General features: G+C 42.9%; 1 protein-coding gene across 1 annotated transcript; it reads left to right on the top strand.

The window, feature by feature from the left end:
* The first annotated feature begins 742 nt into the window (after positions 1 to 742).
* On the top strand, positions 743 to 13,641 carry SSR1 (signal sequence receptor subunit 1). Its single transcript, XM_072328679.1, has 8 exons — positions 743 to 941; positions 2,355 to 2,473; positions 3,657 to 3,744; positions 4,195 to 4,457; positions 4,918 to 4,994; positions 6,099 to 6,177; positions 6,927 to 7,020; positions 9,521 to 13,641. The coding sequence occupies exons 1-8, from the start codon at positions 863 to 865 to the stop codon at positions 9,586 to 9,588; spliced, it is 867 nt and encodes a 288-aa protein (XP_072184780.1). The 5' UTR covers positions 743 to 862; the 3' UTR covers positions 9,589 to 13,641.
* The last annotated feature ends 4,401 nt before the right edge of the window (positions 13,642 to 18,042 follow it).

Below are 18,042 nucleotides of genomic sequence, written 5' to 3'. Positions count from 1 at the left end.
CAACCCTTTCTGTAAAGAAGTTTTTCCTGATATCCATCCTAAACTTATCCTGGCACAACTTATTTCCCCTCGTCCTGTCACCAGTGAGAAGAGACCAGCCCCGTTCTCACTGCAGTCACCTTTCAGGTATTGGAAGAGAGCAGTAAGGTCTCCCTCTCAGCCTCCTCTTCCCCACACTAAACAGCCCCAGCTCCTTCACTCTCTCCTCACAGGGCATATTCTCCAAACCCTTCACCAGCCTTGTTGCCTTCCTTTGGACCTGCTCCAGCACCTCAGTGTCCTTTCTGTACTGAGGGGCCCAAAACTGAACCCAGTAGTCGAGATGAAGCTTCACCAATACCAAGTACCGGGGCAGGATCATTTCTTTAGTCCTGTAGCAATGGATGGTCTCCAGTTTTCATAATCACGCTTCAGGTGATACTGAGTATTTCTGTCAACATGCTTACAGTAAGACTGAGATAAAAACTGCCCAGAAAGGCAGCTCTTGTTGCAGTTGTTTATTATGCTTTGAGAAGCTTTTTCAATTAAACCACCACCCACCGGCTGGTCTAAAGCAAGTGGCACTGGAAAACCACGCGCCCGCGCCTCACCACACGCGCTCGTGGGCGGGAAGCGCCGGGTACGCGCACTGAGGGCCCAGAGAGCAGAGGCGGCTCCAGGAAGGGAGGACAGCCGACCGTCCGGCGCATGCGCGCCGTGCAGCGAGCTGAGAGCCGACGTGTGCTAAGGCCACGTGATCCGACCGCTCCTCCTCGGCCGAGCCACGTCCGCTGCGGCGCGGGGCGGGGCGGGCCCGGATGGAGGCGGCCGCCATTTAGATCGCCCGCAGCGCAAGGCGCGGGGCTGCCGGCCTGCCGCCGATATGAGGAGCGTGCCGTGCTTGCTGCTCTTCGCCCTGATCGTCTTTCCCGCCTCCCTCCTGCTTCGGGGTAGCGGCGCAGGTGAAGGGAACTGAATGGAAGGGCTGATATCGGGGGGGTGGTGTTGTTCCGTGGCGACACGCGGCCCTCCCGCCGTGGTGTCCTTCAGATCGCTGGTTGCCGCCCGTGTGGCGGCTGTAGCCGTGCCGGTGGGTGGTGGGCGGCCGCCTCGGTCTGTTCCCGCGTAGCGGAGCGCTCCTTTCCTCCTCCTGCCACATCATCAGCCCTCCTGGCGTCCTATGGGAACGCTGCGAGTTGGGGGGCCGGGAGCGTGGGTACCGTGTGAAAGATGCCATAAAGCTCGTTTCTGCCCCGTTCAGCCAGGAGGCCTTCCATAATCTATTACTTGGAGGCTTAAAGTGTCCGAGAAGTTCAGTAGGTAAAATCGCTGCGCTTGAACGTGGCGTGTGATCGGGCAGAGTCTTTGAATATACCCATAGAAAGTCTTAGATAGGGGTTTTATCGGCTTTTTTTTAGACCGTTACTGGGAATCCTGAAGCTGTAAGAGTTTTGGCCAAGGGTTTCTGTTCCACGTGAAAGTTTCTGAGTGTTTGCTTAGCGTGTGTACTCAGAGCAGAGAGGAGTTGGAAGCTTGCGCAATTCAGCCGTCCATTCATTTCTGCTCCTTCGCTTTTGGAAAGCATTAGCTTCATTGGAAAAGGATCAGCCCAGCTCTGTGGTCTTCTAAGTGATAGAATGGTGAAGGTTGGACAAGACCTCTAAGATCATCTGGTCCAACCACCATGCTCGCTAACCACGGCCCTCAGTGCCACATCCACACTTCTCTCAAGGACCTCCAGGGATGGTGACTCCCTGGGCAGCCTGTGCCACTGCCTCACTGTTCTTATGAGAATACATTTTTTCCTTGTATGAATAAAAGTTCTCTTCCTGATTGATACATGCACTAAATACAGGTGTAACTCTGCCCTGGGTCTGCTGCTGGATTCAGACCTGTTTGCCCTGCTCAGTGTTTGAATGTGAGACTCGGCACCATAAAAGTAGAGAAGGAATCAACTGCTTGACTGTACTTACCTTGTTCTAGGTCATTGTTCTTTTCTGACTGGCAGTCCAGCTCTGTTGAGCATGTTAATGTGCTGGTGTATTGAGCAGATCATATTAAAATACTTAGCTAGATAAGAAAGCTTAATGTAAAGTTGTTTTATAACTACCTGTAAAAGTGTAGTGTTCTGATACCAGCAAATGAAAAGGGCGGTTAATCATTTACTAAGCTTGCTGGTCTTAAAAGAAACATAAACTCCCAAAGTTATGTTACTGATAATAGCAATCACCTTAGATTTTACATTAGTAATGATTAAAAACTGATGTCTTTTAATAGCTTTCGTGGCAACTTGGTTGCCCTCTGCAAACTGCATCAGTTTTCTGTTGGTTTAGGAGGTACTGAAAAGCTTTTGTGCTTGCATCTTGTTTTGATAGGTTCAGGCTTATTAGTTGCAGCTCAGGATGCTACAGAAGATGAGGAAGCAGTGGAAGATACTGTAGTTGAAGATGAAGATGATGAAGCTGAAGTTGAAGAAGATGAGCCTACAGACTTGGTAATTGTACACGAATGTGTTTTCATAAGCAGGAATCTGACCAAAAGTACTTGAAGGTGCACAGTTAAGTGTGTGTTTAATAGTATAGTGATATTTCTAAGCAGCTGTTTCAGAGTCTCCTTGAAGCTTCCATTCTGCTTGAAGCTTCAAAAGGATTTGTCTTCCTGAATTACCTGTGGGGAAGACATCATGTGGGGACAGCCAGGTTCCTGCTATCAGAACAGCTGTTTGTGAAAAGACCTCCAAGTGAGATAAGGAGCTTATGTGAGAACCTGGTTAAGCTCTTAAATTTCTGGTGTAAAATAAGTAAGTTTGGGGTATGACTGGAGGAGGGAAGAAGATTTGCATAGTACAAGTGAAGTCCCAGTTACAGTTCTGGGATTCTATTGGTCTTATTGCTATTTATGAACTTACGGCTGGCCAGCTTTGCAAGTCACAGAGGGTGTGCTAGATATTCTGTACTGATAGAATTCGGTAACCTTACAAATGTAATTGTAAAAAAATAGTGTATAGCTAAGCAGAGTACAAAATGGAATCCTTTTTTGGCAGTTTGTTTTATATGTCACTGAAACAAGGAAGTTTTGTGTAGCACCTTTTGGGCCTAGCTTCTTGACTTCACTTCTGGTTCACGGCTTCCTGACTGAATGGTGTCTGCACAGCTAGGCTGGATGCCTAGATGAACTGGAACAAGTATATTCATAAATACTGCGCTCTAAAAAATCTGTTTCCAGGCAAACATAATACTGCTTAAAGTACTACTTAAAGTTGAACACTCTATCTGTAGTGAAAACGATTCTCGCTTGCCTTGTGGTTATCCATGATTTCTAAGTAGAAAAGCTTAGTGATGTGAGTAATGAATACTTTGATTCTGCTCTTTTCCTTCCACCCCTAAACAAAAACCTTACTCTTGCTTTGTGATAAGAATACTTTTAATTACGACCGAATGCAGCTGAGTTTAGTCATTTTTGTCAGTTAGAGAAGGATAAATACTAAAAATGGTTCAGATCAAATCTAGAAGGAGAACAGACTTAGTGCTAATTATGCGGCCGCAGGAATTGGTGCTGGTGCTCATCATGGTATGGTTTCACACACTGATATGTATCATGTAGGATTCTCATAAAGCAAGCATGGTCTTTGCCTGTACTTTTCATTATAGGGTTTTTAAAAAAGTCTCTTGTCTTAGACAGAAGAAAAAGAAGAAGAAGACTTGTCGGGAGAACCTAAGGCCTCACCTAGCGCTGATACAACAATATTATTTGTCAAAGGTGAAGGTAAGAGTCCTGTGCCAGTCTACCATATTCCTTACTGTGCTTAGAGTTTATCAGTTTGTATTGGTTATTAATATACAGATGGTAGCAAATGTACAGAAGGTATAAGTAAAGGAAAACTCACCAGTGGTGGTGCCTTGGCTGAAGAAGCTGGGGCAGTCCTCACTGGTGAGCAGTCTCCAAGAGATACTGCTTCAGTGGGAGCCAGCCCTTAAATGAGGTCTCAGAGGGGATGGAGTCGAGCTCCACCCCTCCCGGGAGCTCAGCTACATCACTCTCACCTGTGCTCCCACAGCTGACCCCATACTTGCCTCAGCTGATTAATCAGAGGTTCAGGCTGTGAATACCAATCTCCCATACACAGTTAAAGCAATGAGGCTCTTTAAAAAAAGTGGGGTCTGCCAGGGACTGTGTATGCTGAGAACTGTTAATAGTTAAATATTCTCGTTTCAGATTTCCCAGCAAACAACATTGTGAAATTCCTGGTAGGCTTCACCAATAAGGGTACAGAAGACTTCATTGTTGAGTCTCTTGATGCTTCGTTCCGGTACCCTCAAGACTACCAGTTTTATATCCAGAACTTCACTGCTCTCCCCCTGAATACAGTTGTTCCACCACAGAGACAAGCTACGTTTGAGTACTCTTTCATCCCTGCTGAGCCTATGGGTGGCCGTCCTTTTGGATTAGTTATCAATCTCAACTACAGAGATGCAAGTGTAAGCACGATATTGTAATTCATTGCAGTGTTTTTAGCTGATGTGGAGGCATCAGGAAGGAACTGCTTAGTCAAGTTACTGTTTCTTCAAATAGTGAATGCCTTCGAAAGTCTTTAAAGCACATCAGTAGGTGCATAAACACACTACATGTTTCATGACTGTATATTTTATGCTGTATATGTTATATCAGTGATGGAAACTAGAATTTGTTGTATAGTAGCGGGCTATACTCATTTAAAGAAAAAAAAGAGCTTCCAGGGAAGCTTGAATTTCACTTTGTTTTTTATACTAGGCTTTGTTTACAAGCTTAACAGCCTGAATCCTATCTGCAGATTTGATTTTATGAGCAAATAAATGAACAGTGCAAGATGAGCTTTTTAGAGTTTTCCCAAGAACATGGGAAGAGAGAGAAGCTGTGTGTGTTGAAGGGAATAATTTAATGTGGAAACTTTTCTAACAGGGTAATATGTTTCAAGATGCTGTCTTCAATCAAACGGTTACAATTATTGAAAAAGAAGATGGACTGGATGGAGAAACGTAAGGAGACTGAAGAGTAACATTTAGTTGGTGTACTAGAATAAGTTGCTGATGGGGGGCAACGAAAATAGTTCTCATACCTTTAATTTACTGAATGTTAGGTCTCCTGTATATTGTTGATGGTGTTGAAGGCATCTGACTGTTGGAGTGCTGATTGAGCTTTCTTCCCCCAGATTAAGATGTGCATTAGTATTAGGGTTCTTCAGCATTTATATTATGTTGCTGAGTCCTCAGAGGACTTCAGTATGGAATAAGGCGTAGTGTTACACAGTTACATAGCAATTCAAAGCTGTTAAGCTTTTGTAATGCTACTGTGCCATTTTCCTCTAGGTAAAAGATGCTGAGGGTTCATGGATTGGGCTCTGGGTTGTGCTGGAACAACAGGCTTCTGGGAGCACTCCAGTATAATTCAAGATTAAGTAAGCTAAAAGATGCCTTGAATAGGAAGTAGAGGAACTCATGCTCATTCTTTGTTGCACTTCTACTGGTTGCAGGCTTCTTTCAGGAGTGCTTTTTCTTAAAAGACCAGCTAGACCTGATCATACCTTGTATTTTTGCAAGCATAGGCTGTGCCTGTATGCTTTTTAAATATCCTAATGAAGGAAAGAAATGTTAAAAACATGTGAGCTCAAAGAAGGTCTTCAGAAATCCTTTAAGACCTTTAAAAAAACTAAACTAAAGGTAGCTGTTCTATGAAATCATATTTGTCAAAGGAAGAGCATCAGTGAATAAGCAGTTCACTGATGCTTTTCCAAGTGGTTAAAGCAGTCAAGAAACAAACTTGTATGTCCCAACATCTTGAAAACACCATGGATCAAAGACCCACTGCAGGTACTGAATTTCAGTAGTTATGCATGTTGTTTTCTAGCTTATATAACATTCTTCAATGTTCTGTTGTTCAGAATCAAAATCAGAATAATGACTTAATGTTGGTTAACACCTAGGTTTCAGGTTCATTTTCACCCCCTCTACACCCACACGTCTGTAAAATGGCTTGGGAGAGATCTAATGAGCGTGTGGCCAAAGCTAGCACTAGTTTCTATATTTATATATTTTCTTAAACACTTATGATGTCCAGTTAATGACTTGAAATTTCTTTTAAAGGATCTTCATGTACATGTTCCTTGCTGGACTTGGTCTGCTTGTTATTGTTGGCCTACATCAATTGCTAGAATCTAGGAAGGTAAGTGGTGCGCTGTCTGTGTTGTTAGTAACACAAGGCCTTACTGTACATGGAGGGGGGTGAAGTAGTAATCGCTTCCAGTGTTCAATGGTACTGTTAGAACTTCAGAAGGTTGCTTACAAATAAGAGCTGAAGACTCAGTAGGATTCTTGCTTAGTGCTCTTTTTGAATCATCTTTGCCATAATGCTGGAGTGTCAGAATGTAAAACATTTTGTTACCTTCTAGTCTCTGGATGTGTGCAGCTGCTGATTCAAAGCTTGCTAGGTAGACTTCCCTTTGCTGTCTCTTTATATCTCATGATAAATGAGTTCTAACCTTGGGGGCAAATGGCTGTCTAGTCCTTAATGTAATACAAAGAATCTTCCCATGGAATTGCTGTTATTGTTCAGACTGTTTTGCAGTGTTGCATAAAGGAATGCTGTGCCAATCTAAGAAAGCATAACAGTCATCTAGTTTGGGTTACTGACAGCTATTTTTTCATAACGAGTATGATGAACTTCTCTAGACATGCATTAAACCTTAATATCTGTGCGTAGAATAACTGTTGTGAGGCTTCAGGAGTGTTAACACAAAACCTAGGCAAGTAAATTGCTAAATGGGTCAAGGCAGCATCACTTATTGACTAACCCTAAGTTTGCCTCTTAGTGAAACACTTGCTGTTTGTTTATTAAAGAACTATTGATTACTAACAATTATTTGTGCTGTCAAAACACTGTAAAAAGCAAAAACCTGTTTCTTGACTTTTCAGAGGAAAAGACCGGTACAGAAAGTTGAGATGGGAACATCAAATCAGAATGATGTTGATATGAGCTGGATTCCCCAGGAAACATTAAATCAAATAAGTAAGTAGACCTCTGCCACAAAATTAAGCAGTCAAATAGTTTAACTTCCCAAGTAGCTAATAGTGATTTTTCCAGAGCACACCTACATGTTCTAGGGAATAAGTAGTTATCTAAAGCACTGGTCGTAGTGATTACAATATTAACAGCCTGTTCCTATACAGAACCAACTTGCCTGGTCGGTAGTAATGGCAGTTGCTGGTTGTTTTCACACTTCAGTGGCTCTTTTTCAGCAGTATGACATCTGTGCCCAAAACCTGGATCAAAAAAGGTTTTAATAGCCAAATACCTGGAAGTTTCTGTAAGTTGGTTAGCAGCTTGCCTGTAGACTGAAGTTCTAAATAATCATTGCACGTGTGTATTCACCAAAGACAATTTCAACTTGGAATTTGGGTTCTTCATGTTCAAAATGACTAAATTTTTGCTCAAAAATGCCTAAAACAAAGCTAGAATCTGATTTCTTTATAGTGTATGTGTTTGAATTTTTCTAACTTCTTTTGCTGTTTCTTTTGTTATTGCTTTCCTGTTGCTTCAGTGCAAAGTAGAAGAGGTGAGACAAATGCTGGTGATAAAGAGTGGAAGCTCTAAATGTATTGTCTGTGTGATAATTAGGCATGGATAGAAACCTTTCTCCCTGCATGCAATGAATGGCTGGTAGTGTAGCATGAGCAATGAAATACAGAACAGATGCATACAACCATCCAGATGTTTTATATGCATACTACTTTACGTATTTGTAGATATAAGTGATACATATAGAGTACCTTTGGTTATATTGTAGTGGTGTAGTTTGGTTAATGTGCTGCTAAACAGTAGAGCAAAATATTACTCTTAACAGTTGCCGGAGCCCCTTACCCATCATGCAGTGTTCTGCCTTGCTGTAGTGTCAAGCTGTTGTTGAAGTGGTGGAGGACTGGTCATGTCTGCTGGTTGAGTACATCTTGTTTCAGTGAGAAACAAGCCTCAGTTTAGAGTATAATAGCTTCATAGGCAGGTTTCTCTTCCGGGGTCTTCCTTAATCCACAAAAGCTGTCACTAATATGCTGTTGTTGGCTGGTCTGAGATGAGATAGCTTCATTTCAAACAAAGCACATTCTAAAAGAAAGAAGCTATTCCCTTTGCAGCAACTACCTTTATTGTACAAATACTCCAGTTTTGATTAAATACTCATTTTTTGAGTGATCTTACCCTGACAATTGTATTTAGTACAGAAGGCCTTCAGGTGGTGACTTGTGAGAAGTAGTTATGAATTAAGTTTTTTGATTCCTTATCGCTTTTTAACTGTACTAATATTACACGGATATGAGGACTTGTTTTACATCTGGAAGGTGTCAGTTTTCTTGTATATTCCACATGAGACAGTGGAATGACAGTGTAAAAATACAGGGTTAGAAATTTGAGGTGTCTCAGTCTAGCAAGGAGTGCAAGGTCTGAATGATAAACCTCTCTGAAGAGCCAGCTATCTTGTCAGTGTTTGAATTCTACCCTCATCCCCTTTTAGGCTTAAGCAGATTCATCTCAGTACCTGAAGGCTAGGAGTAATGAGGCTTAAGTTTTTAATTGTCTTTAATTCCTAGTTTGGTTAAATTAGAGCTCTAACGCTTTGAAAAACTTGGCCTTCAGGATCCTCAGAGATTCATGCCTCTTCTGTTGAAGATGCATTAGATGTGTACTGATTGAGCACCCATCATGCCAATAAAGTCATTGCTTGCCCGTGCTGTGAACAGTGAGATTACTGTAAGCAGGCCTAGTTAAGAAGAGTGCAGCTGTAAGCAAATGCTCAGCAATCACCTCACCTCTTTCTTCATACAAACTATGAATGACAGTACAAGAGTTGAAGATGCTGCCTATGTAAGAACTGTCACTGGAGAAGGACAGTTGTAAACTTGTCCTAAGTTTCAATAGAAAGAACGGGTTTCTGGTGCCCCGTGCTCATGCAGCTAAATCTTGGTGGCTTCCCTGCCTGGGATGGCTGATTACAAAGTGCCATTCACATAATTAAGTATGAATGGTTTCTGCACAGGTGATTTTTCACAGCCAAAACACTCGTGTTAATCTGTATGAATATAGAAATATTTCATGTAAGGCAAAGCTGTCTAAAGGGGGAGGGTCCATCACATTCTTCAGGCAGGTAAACTAAAACCAGCTGATAATTATCCATTAACTCTCTGAAAGTTTAATCACTGGGTGTGATTTTGATTTTTCTAAACCAGCAAAAGATACAGATTCATCAGGAGACTGTTGGGGTGGTTGTTTTTGGGTTAGTAAGGGCTGGTTTAGTAACTCGCTCTAGAATTGCATGTTAGAGTATAGGGATGTTATTCTCGTTACTATCTAGGATGCAAATAGCACGTAGTGTTCTTTGCTTTTGTTTCTTTTAAAGCTTCGAGATGCTTGAGCCTGGCTTCTTTCATGATGCGTCATGCTTTAAAAAAGGCAGTGTCATATAACAACTAGCATGAAGTAGGTGATACAACTAATGCCCTGCCTTTTTCTCTTTCAGATAAAGCTTCACCAAGGAGGTTGCCCCGCAAGAGGGCACAGAAGAGATCAGTGGGCTCTGATGAGTAAATGTTAACTAGTGCAACGATTGAACCTTTACTAATCCTGCCTGTTGGGTTTGTTTGTTTATTTTTGGATTGGAGTAGTGCAGAGTCCGTGTCAGCATAAGGAAAATACTGCTAAACATTTGGACTGAACAGTTTAACTGAATGGTGTTAATATTACTGAAAATGCACTTCTCTTTTTTTGTTAAATAATTGTTTGGGGGGGGCGGGAGGGAGCCATTAAGATTTGTGCCTGTGCGTGTAAGCAGTTGGTCTTAACAGAACCGTGTTACCTGAAATGTGCCTTTAGAGTTCTTTTAAATGCTGGCTTGTCATCTGTATACTTGGAAGGGTATTTTCCCCTCCCCGTAATCTGAATGTCTGGTGACTGAATCTGTCTTGATTGTATCCTGTCTGTATCAGAATCTGTATCCAGTTTTTCTCCTCGGTAACTTTGTTCTCTATTTGCACACACAGACTCGAGTTTGTGTGTCCGGTCCTGTTCCAGATACTCATCATCTGGATTTCTGCATAGTTAGCATTCTAAAGGCACAATTGGGTATAGCTGCTTGTAGCGATAGATATTTTGCTGCTGTTTTGACCTGGGCATGCAGCGATGTAAACATCTGAACTCATCTGCATAGGCGTTAGGACAACTCTTACACAGCAGCGGAACTCGTGAAGCATGGAATTTGTGTGCTCAATTGGTATTACTACATAAATTGTTTTTATACCCAACTTGTTAAATGGTGATTGAGTCATTCCAACAGTTCAGCTGTTCTCAATATAGTGGTACCTCTGCAGTGTTACCCAAGAAACTTTCAATAAGCCAGAACAACTTTCCAATACATTCCTGGTACTTACAAAGACTTGAATGCTGTCTGTATAGAAACATACGGAATTTTCTTTGAGCTTTACATGGGGTGAGGACTTGGATGTATTCCATGTGCTTGAAACTGAATATGAGAAGCTTCAGGTAATCTCTTTAAATGACAAATTCAACCTTTACAGTTCTTAAACCTCTAACTTAGAATTGTTAGTAGATTGGTCCGAGTTAAGCTTTTACCTCCTTGGCTTTCTTCTTAGAAACAGAAGTATTTCCATTAACTACGTACTACTTTGGTACTTCAACAGAAAGGTTGTATGTAGCCAAAATGGGATTTCTTGTGGTAGGCACAGTTTACACAATTAGCAGGAACACAGATGCCGATTTGCATCCATTGCATTCAGGACTTGTAACTTTGAGAGGGTGGAGGGGGAGGAGAGCAGATAAAGTAAAGTCAGTTTGCTGCTTCTCAGGCTCAGACTGTTTTCATCTCAGTTGCAGTTCTTTGTGTCTGAAGGTTATCTGGGAGCTTGTTCAGGAAAAGGCATTGGTTTGAGATGAGGATCAGGAAGGGGGGAAAAAATCACATGTGAAGAAGGGCTTTTGGATCTGTTCTTGTTCTGCAGGGACTGAGCTGCTAAGCCTGCGTGAGTTGAGCAATACTTATAAATCATGTAATATATTGGAGACATCTAAGCTCTGAAACTACCTGCACTGATGTACTCACACTGTCTTAATATACAGAGTGCCAGAATGAATTGTGTGGAGTTGTTCTCAACTCATCTCTGTGTGGGAAATAGAATGGGAAGAACAATCCCTAGTCATGCTCTCAGCAACTTCATGATATGCCAGTCCAAGTAGAATGGTTTTAGTAGGGAAGATGGCTGAATGATCCTGCAGATCACTTGGCAAATTGAGTAACTTTGTAACAGCTGGCTACTCCAGGTATATGCAACAACTTTGCCTTTAGTGTTGCCTCTGTGGTAGGTTTAGGAGTCTACATTCAGTCTTGGCAGTGGTTCAGCAAAATGTTCATGTAATAAATGGTTTGTATGGTAAAATCTATAGCTGCTGTAGGGGCTGACACACTCAGTTTTAACTTTTGCTCCTTTCTGTGGATTATATGCATCTCAGCTGAAATCAAGATGGGCTTTTTGTTTGGCTCCCACCTTCTGGGAATAGGTAATGTTAAACTGCATTCAACTGCTCACGAGATTTGGAAGTTCCTCAATAATAACTTGATCTGAGCTGCTCTAGATTAAATGGGACTCCAAGAGGAAAAGCAAAGGATGAGAAGGCAGGACAGCAACTTCTGATATCCAGGTTCTGTTTCATCAGGAAGGGCTAAACTCTTTGAGCGAGTCTTGGAGCAGGTTAGTCCTTCAGTATCTTACACTGAACAGAGCTAAAGAGAAGTTGCAATAGGACTGCAATGCTGTGCTTAGATTAGAAAGAAGAATGTTGAGGTTTCAGCTTTCCTCTCTGCAATTAGTAGTTAACAACTGAATGCTTAAGTTCTGAGCATGAAAGAGAAAGCAGTTTAGCAAGTTGCATAGGAGCTGACAGTTGAACAATTGTAACAAGACTGATCATAGGACTTAACATTGACCTGGGATGGTTCATAGTAACTTTTCTGGCTGGAAGCTGCTAGTTCATACAAACGAATAGTAGTCTGCTATTGTTTGTGGTAAATGCAGCAGTAGTTTAAAGTTGTGTTTATCTGCTGTAACCAAGCTTCATTCTAGTGTGGTGGCAGTTGAACTTTGGCAAGTCTTACATTCTCTCTAGTAAGTCTGTCTACTGCACACGGCTTTTACAATTGAGAGAAAGTGGTTACTGCGTTGTGGCAGTTCTGCTTGTTTCTTTGCTATCCCTTCAGTTCTTGTGGCATATTGTATAATCCATCAGCTCTCATCAGCCGAGTTCCTCGTCAGTTCATTGCACACCTGCTCACGTGAGGCTATGGGGAGTAAGAGCTGTGCAAGAAGTGGATATCTTACTGGGAAGAGATGCTTTTAGACTACAGAAGAAGTTATGGCCCTAGTGTGAAAGATTGCTGTTCATTTGTCATGCCTTGTAAACTAATTAGGAAAATTGTGAGGGTTTCACAAGGCTACCGGTGTGAGGTAAGAAAAGAACAAACACTGCATTGAATGCTTTGTCTGTGCTAATAGCAAAGCATTAAGTTGGCTTCATCTGAATTGTGTTTGATACTTGCAGTCTTCTATACTGTCATTTATGAAAAGCCTTTTTCTAATATCTAATATGAGAAAGATGAGTGGCAGCTGCTGGATGAAAGGATTAAGCTTTGATCATTTATATACAAACCAGTCCAATTGTAGGCAGTGGAGCTGAGTGAGATGTGCTTAAAGATGGCCCTACTTCAGCTTCTTTGGAAACAGGTGGGCTGAACACCAGAGTTCAGATAGGCTGAGCGTTTTGGAATGGATGCCATCTAAAGCATCATTCACTGGTTTTCTTCCTGGTATGTGTGGTGCTAAACAACGTGTTGCATTTGAAAGCTCTGAATTCAGAGAAGTAGTGGGGAAGTCAATTAATGTAGGCTGGTTGTCATGTTTTTCCATGTACCTGGTGTGCTTGGCAGCAGTTATGTCTGTTCTTTCTCCTCCAAAGGGAAGACAGCACCTACCTCATAGGAATGACCAAGGGCTGTTTCAGGAGCGTTTTCAAGCTACTTGAGACTTGCACAACGTGCTTCCATAAAGCTAGTAAGACACATAGCACTGATGTAGTGTGATGGCAACTAGACAGATTCATAGTCTATCAGTTTCTTTCCCTCACTGGAAAAAGCTGAGCAGCATCAGTGAGACTTCAATATGCAGAGGGATTGCAGTTAACTTATAGGGGAGAGCAAAAGCCAGAATGAACGCAGGAGCTGCAGGGTGGGCTTTAATAAGTTCTCCTCTCACACTTGTCCATGTAACTTCAAATTTTCCCAGGGACTTTTCTAATCAAAGCGATGCAGATGATTGTTTGCTGTACATGCAATCGACAGAGCTGAAGAATGACTGATGATTGTTTGGGATGATTAAGTTCAGATGGTGTATTGCGACTGAATGAAGTTAACACCAGCAGGTGATGTTTTCATTTCTTAAGTGAGATCAGATCTCTTCAAGTTGGCCGCAGGTATTTTGTAAACTTGAAGTTTTTTTAGCATCTTGTAGCCGTGTTGGGTTTTTTTTGGGGGGTTTTATTATTATTATTTTCTAAATAAAGCATGAGTATGGCACCAAAAAGCCTGAGTGGTACCTGGGTGCTCTCTTCCTTGATAAGCCACATCCAGTAGCAAATGCTCAAGAAGAATGGAAACAGGCCGTGTTTGGGAAGCAAATACATTTGGAATGAGAAGAATGGCAAGGAAGTATTTTGTGATCTTCTGAGCAACAGGTAGATATTAGAATTAAGATTCCTTTAAAGAATAAGGAAGGGGCCTGAGAAGAATCATTCTTTAATCAGTTAAAAGTTGAGCCACAGTGCTGCATTTCCACATGGAATAACCTATAGGCAATGGGGAAAGGATCTGTTAAGGTGATGAAAGGCAGCTGCAGCACAGAGGGCTACCAAAGCCAAATCCCTGTAGCTGTAAGATTTATACTGCTGTCTAAACAAACGACATTGCAGGCAGCACTATTGAAAAGAGCAGTTCAGGGAGGTACACTGCATCTCAGCAGAGAATGAGGTAAGACTTCCTGGGAAAGGGCAAACTAATTCATAAGCAAGTAAAGTTCAATTAATCCAATACTTCATTACATCCTTCTGTGTAGGTGTAGATTCTCACTAATGCTATGACAAAGTGGTCAGTGTTGACATCTGTTCTCTTGCTCATCTTTTGCTTTGTTACTTTGCTCGTTGCAAGTCATTTAGATCCTGTAATCTTTCATGTCAGTGCTATTTCCTGCACTGTTGTGAGGTGCTGAATCCCTGCATTAATGCAGGGCACTATAGCAGAAGGCAGTGCCATTCACTTACTGTACATCTGAGGTCTCTCTGGTCCCTCTGGTGTGCAAGGTGCTTTGTACCACTGGCTTCCTACAAAGTCAGGAGTGAATAGAGTGCAATTGCAAAGCAAGCTCTTTCTTCAAGCTATGTAGTTCTCTGGTTCAGTCACTTCCAGTTTGTATTTGATGATGTATCTTTACTCCTAGATATGAGTAATAGTAACAACTGTGCTTGATCCCTGCTTCCAAGATGCAGTAGCTGCTTCCAAAGGAGGCTCTCCTGCTTTTTCACCTACTGTTAGGTAGGGCAGAGGCTGACTTTTTACCCCCAAAGGTTAGAACTGTTGAGGATAACTTAGCTTGTGCTTGGTAGAGAAGGAACCTTCCCCAAAGAAGTAGAGATGTTTTGCAATAGCCTGGATTCTAGAATAATTTCCCTGCTACTTCTTGTGTCCAGCTGCCTCTAGTATCACAACTTTGGTCTAAAGTGAGTTCACATAGCAGACAAGTGGTTCTAAGAGAAGAAACAAAGGATAGCGAGACCATGTTTGTGAACTACACCTGTAGGCAAGAAAGTGATCCACTTCCAAGTTTTCCCTTTGACTGACTTTTACATTCCCTGGCAGTTGGGGCTCTCTCAAGCTGACATCTCTCTTTTCTCTAGAAAGATGTAGTTATTTTGTTTTAAATCACGTGTTGGTATCTGTTTTGTTTTCCCCCCACGCTGGTCATGCGGTCATTTCAGTAGGCTGCCTTCTTTCCTTTCTTGTTTCTTGTCTTGATTCTATAAGCTTCTATTAACCAAGATGCAGTAGTGTTGCAGCACTCAAGTCAGCTGGCAATGGAAAGCTGAGGGATCTCCCAAAGCATCGACAGGGAAAGACTAAAACTACTCTTGATTAAAATGCATTAGTAAAGCTGTATCTTGGTCACTGATGTCTGAGCGCTGCTTTTGCTTCTGAAAGAATAAGGCTATAGCCACTGACTGCAACAATAAGCACAGTGATGGCACTGTATGCACACTTCCTTTTTGTCATCTGGTTTCCTGTTGTAGAAGTTGCCCTTTACACTGGGCCTGTCAAATCCACATGTACTTTGACTATGTTCACCTACATCTGGGCTCACATTCAGTTTGCAGCTGAAGTCCCTTTTCCTACTGAAGCAAGCCACAGCCACAAACAATACATGGCACTAAGCTTGGAGCTTATCCTGACAGCACACTAGATCCCAGCCTTGACCACTGAGTCCACCAGTGACAGAAAGAGCCTTTTTCCTAAGGCAGTGTTTGCCATAGGGCATTTTTGGTCCTTCACCCACCACAGACAAGGCAGTCTTTCACCATGATAAAAGCCAGTTTGATTTGCTTTGCAAGTCATGGCACACAGGGACCAGTCCCTTTGCAGTGCAGCAGTATGATGGGTTGTGATGCTGTAACACCCTCCTGCCCTGTGCACCTGAAGGCTGAGGACAGAGCATTGCACAGCAGCTGCACTGCTATACAACAATGAACTTGGGTTGGATTATTCTGTCACCCACTGGGTGAGGCTGCCTCATAAGCCCTGCTCAGGGCAGGGATCTGGTGACAAACTGCAAAGGCATTCCCAGCTGCTGTGTGAAACACTGCCACAAGGAACCCTGGGAGGCGTAGCTATCACTAGCAATTAAGTGTTCCAATTAAGTGCCTTCATTCTTAACTGGGTGTTTTACAACTGCTGAAAAGAATGGCTTAGTTCAAAATAACAATACTCATAGAATCATAGAACGATAGAGTCACTCAGATTGGAAAAGACCTTCAAGATCATCGAGTCCAACCACACCCAAGCCATCCTACCCAAACTCTAACAACCCTCTGCTAAATCATGGCCCTCAGCACCACATCCAAAGGGCTCTTACACACCAACAACAGATGAAACCAGGTCTCAGTCACACATGGCAATCCTTGACTTGCATACACTTAGGAGAAGTGCTTGTTGGTTACAGCAGACCTACATCTCAAAACTAGCACTGTCATCACCCTAAAATCAATAAATATATATATTTGGGTGTGATTTTTAGTCCAATTTTGCTTATACAAAACAACACTTAGGTTCCGGTGCCAATTTAAACTGTTATCATAGAATCATTAAGGTTAGGAAAGACCAATAGTGTTGATTCCAGCCTGTGCATACCCCATGCAGTGGCATACCTATAGGTAAATCTCTCATTAAGAACCACATTAAGTTTGCTAACATCAAGTTGGGAGCAGCTGCCAATCTGCCTAAGGGTAGGAAGGCTTCACAGAGAGATCTGTATAGGCTGAAGCTCATTGTATGAGCTTTAACAAGACCAAGTGCTGAGTCCTGCACTTTGGTCACAACAAACCCATGCATCACAACAGGCTTGGGACAGAATGCCTGGAAAGCTGTGCAAACAAAAAGAATCTGGGGGTATCAGTTGACAACTGGCAGCTCACAGCAACACCGGCCTCAACCACATTAACCACTGGCCCCAAGACTGTGAGCACAGGTTGGACTTTGAACAGTGAGAAGCCATTTCTCCAGCAAGCTTCTCTCTCAGAGCACACTGAGAACAGACATCTTAAACTACTTCACAACCCCCTGCTGAAAGGCTCTAAAGGAACTCAATTTCACAACAGTGCATTGCAAATGACCATCGTGCAGGGTTTCCTCATGCGTTAACTGGCAGCTGTAGCAAGAGGCAGATCTGGCAAGGGGAAAATAAGCAAGCACTGCAAAGGAGAAAGCTGTTCCTACTTCCCGCTGCTCAGAGGATTACCATGAAGCTTTCTGCCATGTTTCACTTCCCCAAACAATACAAGTCAGCGATCTCCATTAGGCACCCCACCCCACCAACACCATTATGTGCACAAGTACGTGAGCATCACTTACCTGAGATGATGGGCGACCAACAGTAGCGAAGCAGACACGTTCCCACAGCACACAGGTATCCCATTCTGTGCAGCAGCTCCCCGTCATCTCGCAGCCTCCAGGCTGTCCCAGAGCAGACCAATATCCTGGTGTCTCCACACTGGCCTCCCAGCTCTGCCACAGATCCCAGCAGCTGGAGGCCTCCTCACTCCAAATAACCTCACCAAAGGAGCCACATCGCTCCCAGTAGCACAAACTGTGACCTTCGTTCCTTACTGCATCTGCTAAGCGCTGAGATCACAGATGCTAGACAGCAGTAAGGAGGTGGAATGGCTCTGGGGAGAGTCTAAGTACACATATCTTGCAGGAAGCCCCTCAGTCACAGGAGCTCAGCTCCTCAGGGCTGTCTGTCTTTTTCTTGGGCTCACAGCATCCTTCACAACCTTCAGATGCTATAGAATTTCTTTGTGAAAGCAAACTGCATGAGCTAAAGCAAAGAACAGCACTCTACACTGATACAGGAAGAAAACCCCACCCACTCCTATAACTAGGGACCACTGATGGGCCCTGGCAGCACCTGGGGCTGGGCTTGCTGCAGCCCTTGCACCTGGTGCAGCTGGTGGGAGATCGTTAAAACACTGGATATTTCTGCTCTCCTTCTGTTCCCCCACAGCCCTCCAGTAAGTCCTAAGAAAACCTGTGCACACCACAGGACAAACAGGTCTGTAGCTTTTCATGGTATCAAAGGTGCATGCGATTAGTTGTCTGGTTTGGCTTGATAAGTCGGAGCGATGCCTGGTGTTTGTGTGGGACAGATCGTCCCTTCT

The sequence above is a fragment of the Excalfactoria chinensis genome, chromosome 2 (assembly GCF_039878825.1).
Source record: "Excalfactoria chinensis isolate bCotChi1 chromosome 2, bCotChi1.hap2, whole genome shotgun sequence".
Taxonomy (NCBI): Eukaryota; Metazoa; Chordata; class Aves; order Galliformes; family Phasianidae; genus Excalfactoria; species Excalfactoria chinensis.
This window is presented reverse-complemented; position numbering and strand designations above follow the sequence as displayed.

Excerpts from the sequence above, each read along its gene's own strand:
- SSR1 (XM_072328679.1), top strand. The coding sequence starts at position 863 with ATGAGGAGCGTGCCGTGCTTGCTGCTCTTCGCCCTGATCGTCTTTCCC. Across the intron at positions 2,474-3,656 it reads AAGATGAGCCTACAGACTTG|ACAGAAGAAAAAGAAGAAGA; the intron begins GTAATTGTACAC and ends CTCTTGTCTTAG. Across the intron at positions 3,745-4,194 it reads ATTATTTGTCAAAGGTGAAG|ATTTCCCAGCAAACAACATT; the intron begins GTAAGAGTCCTG and ends TTCTCGTTTCAG.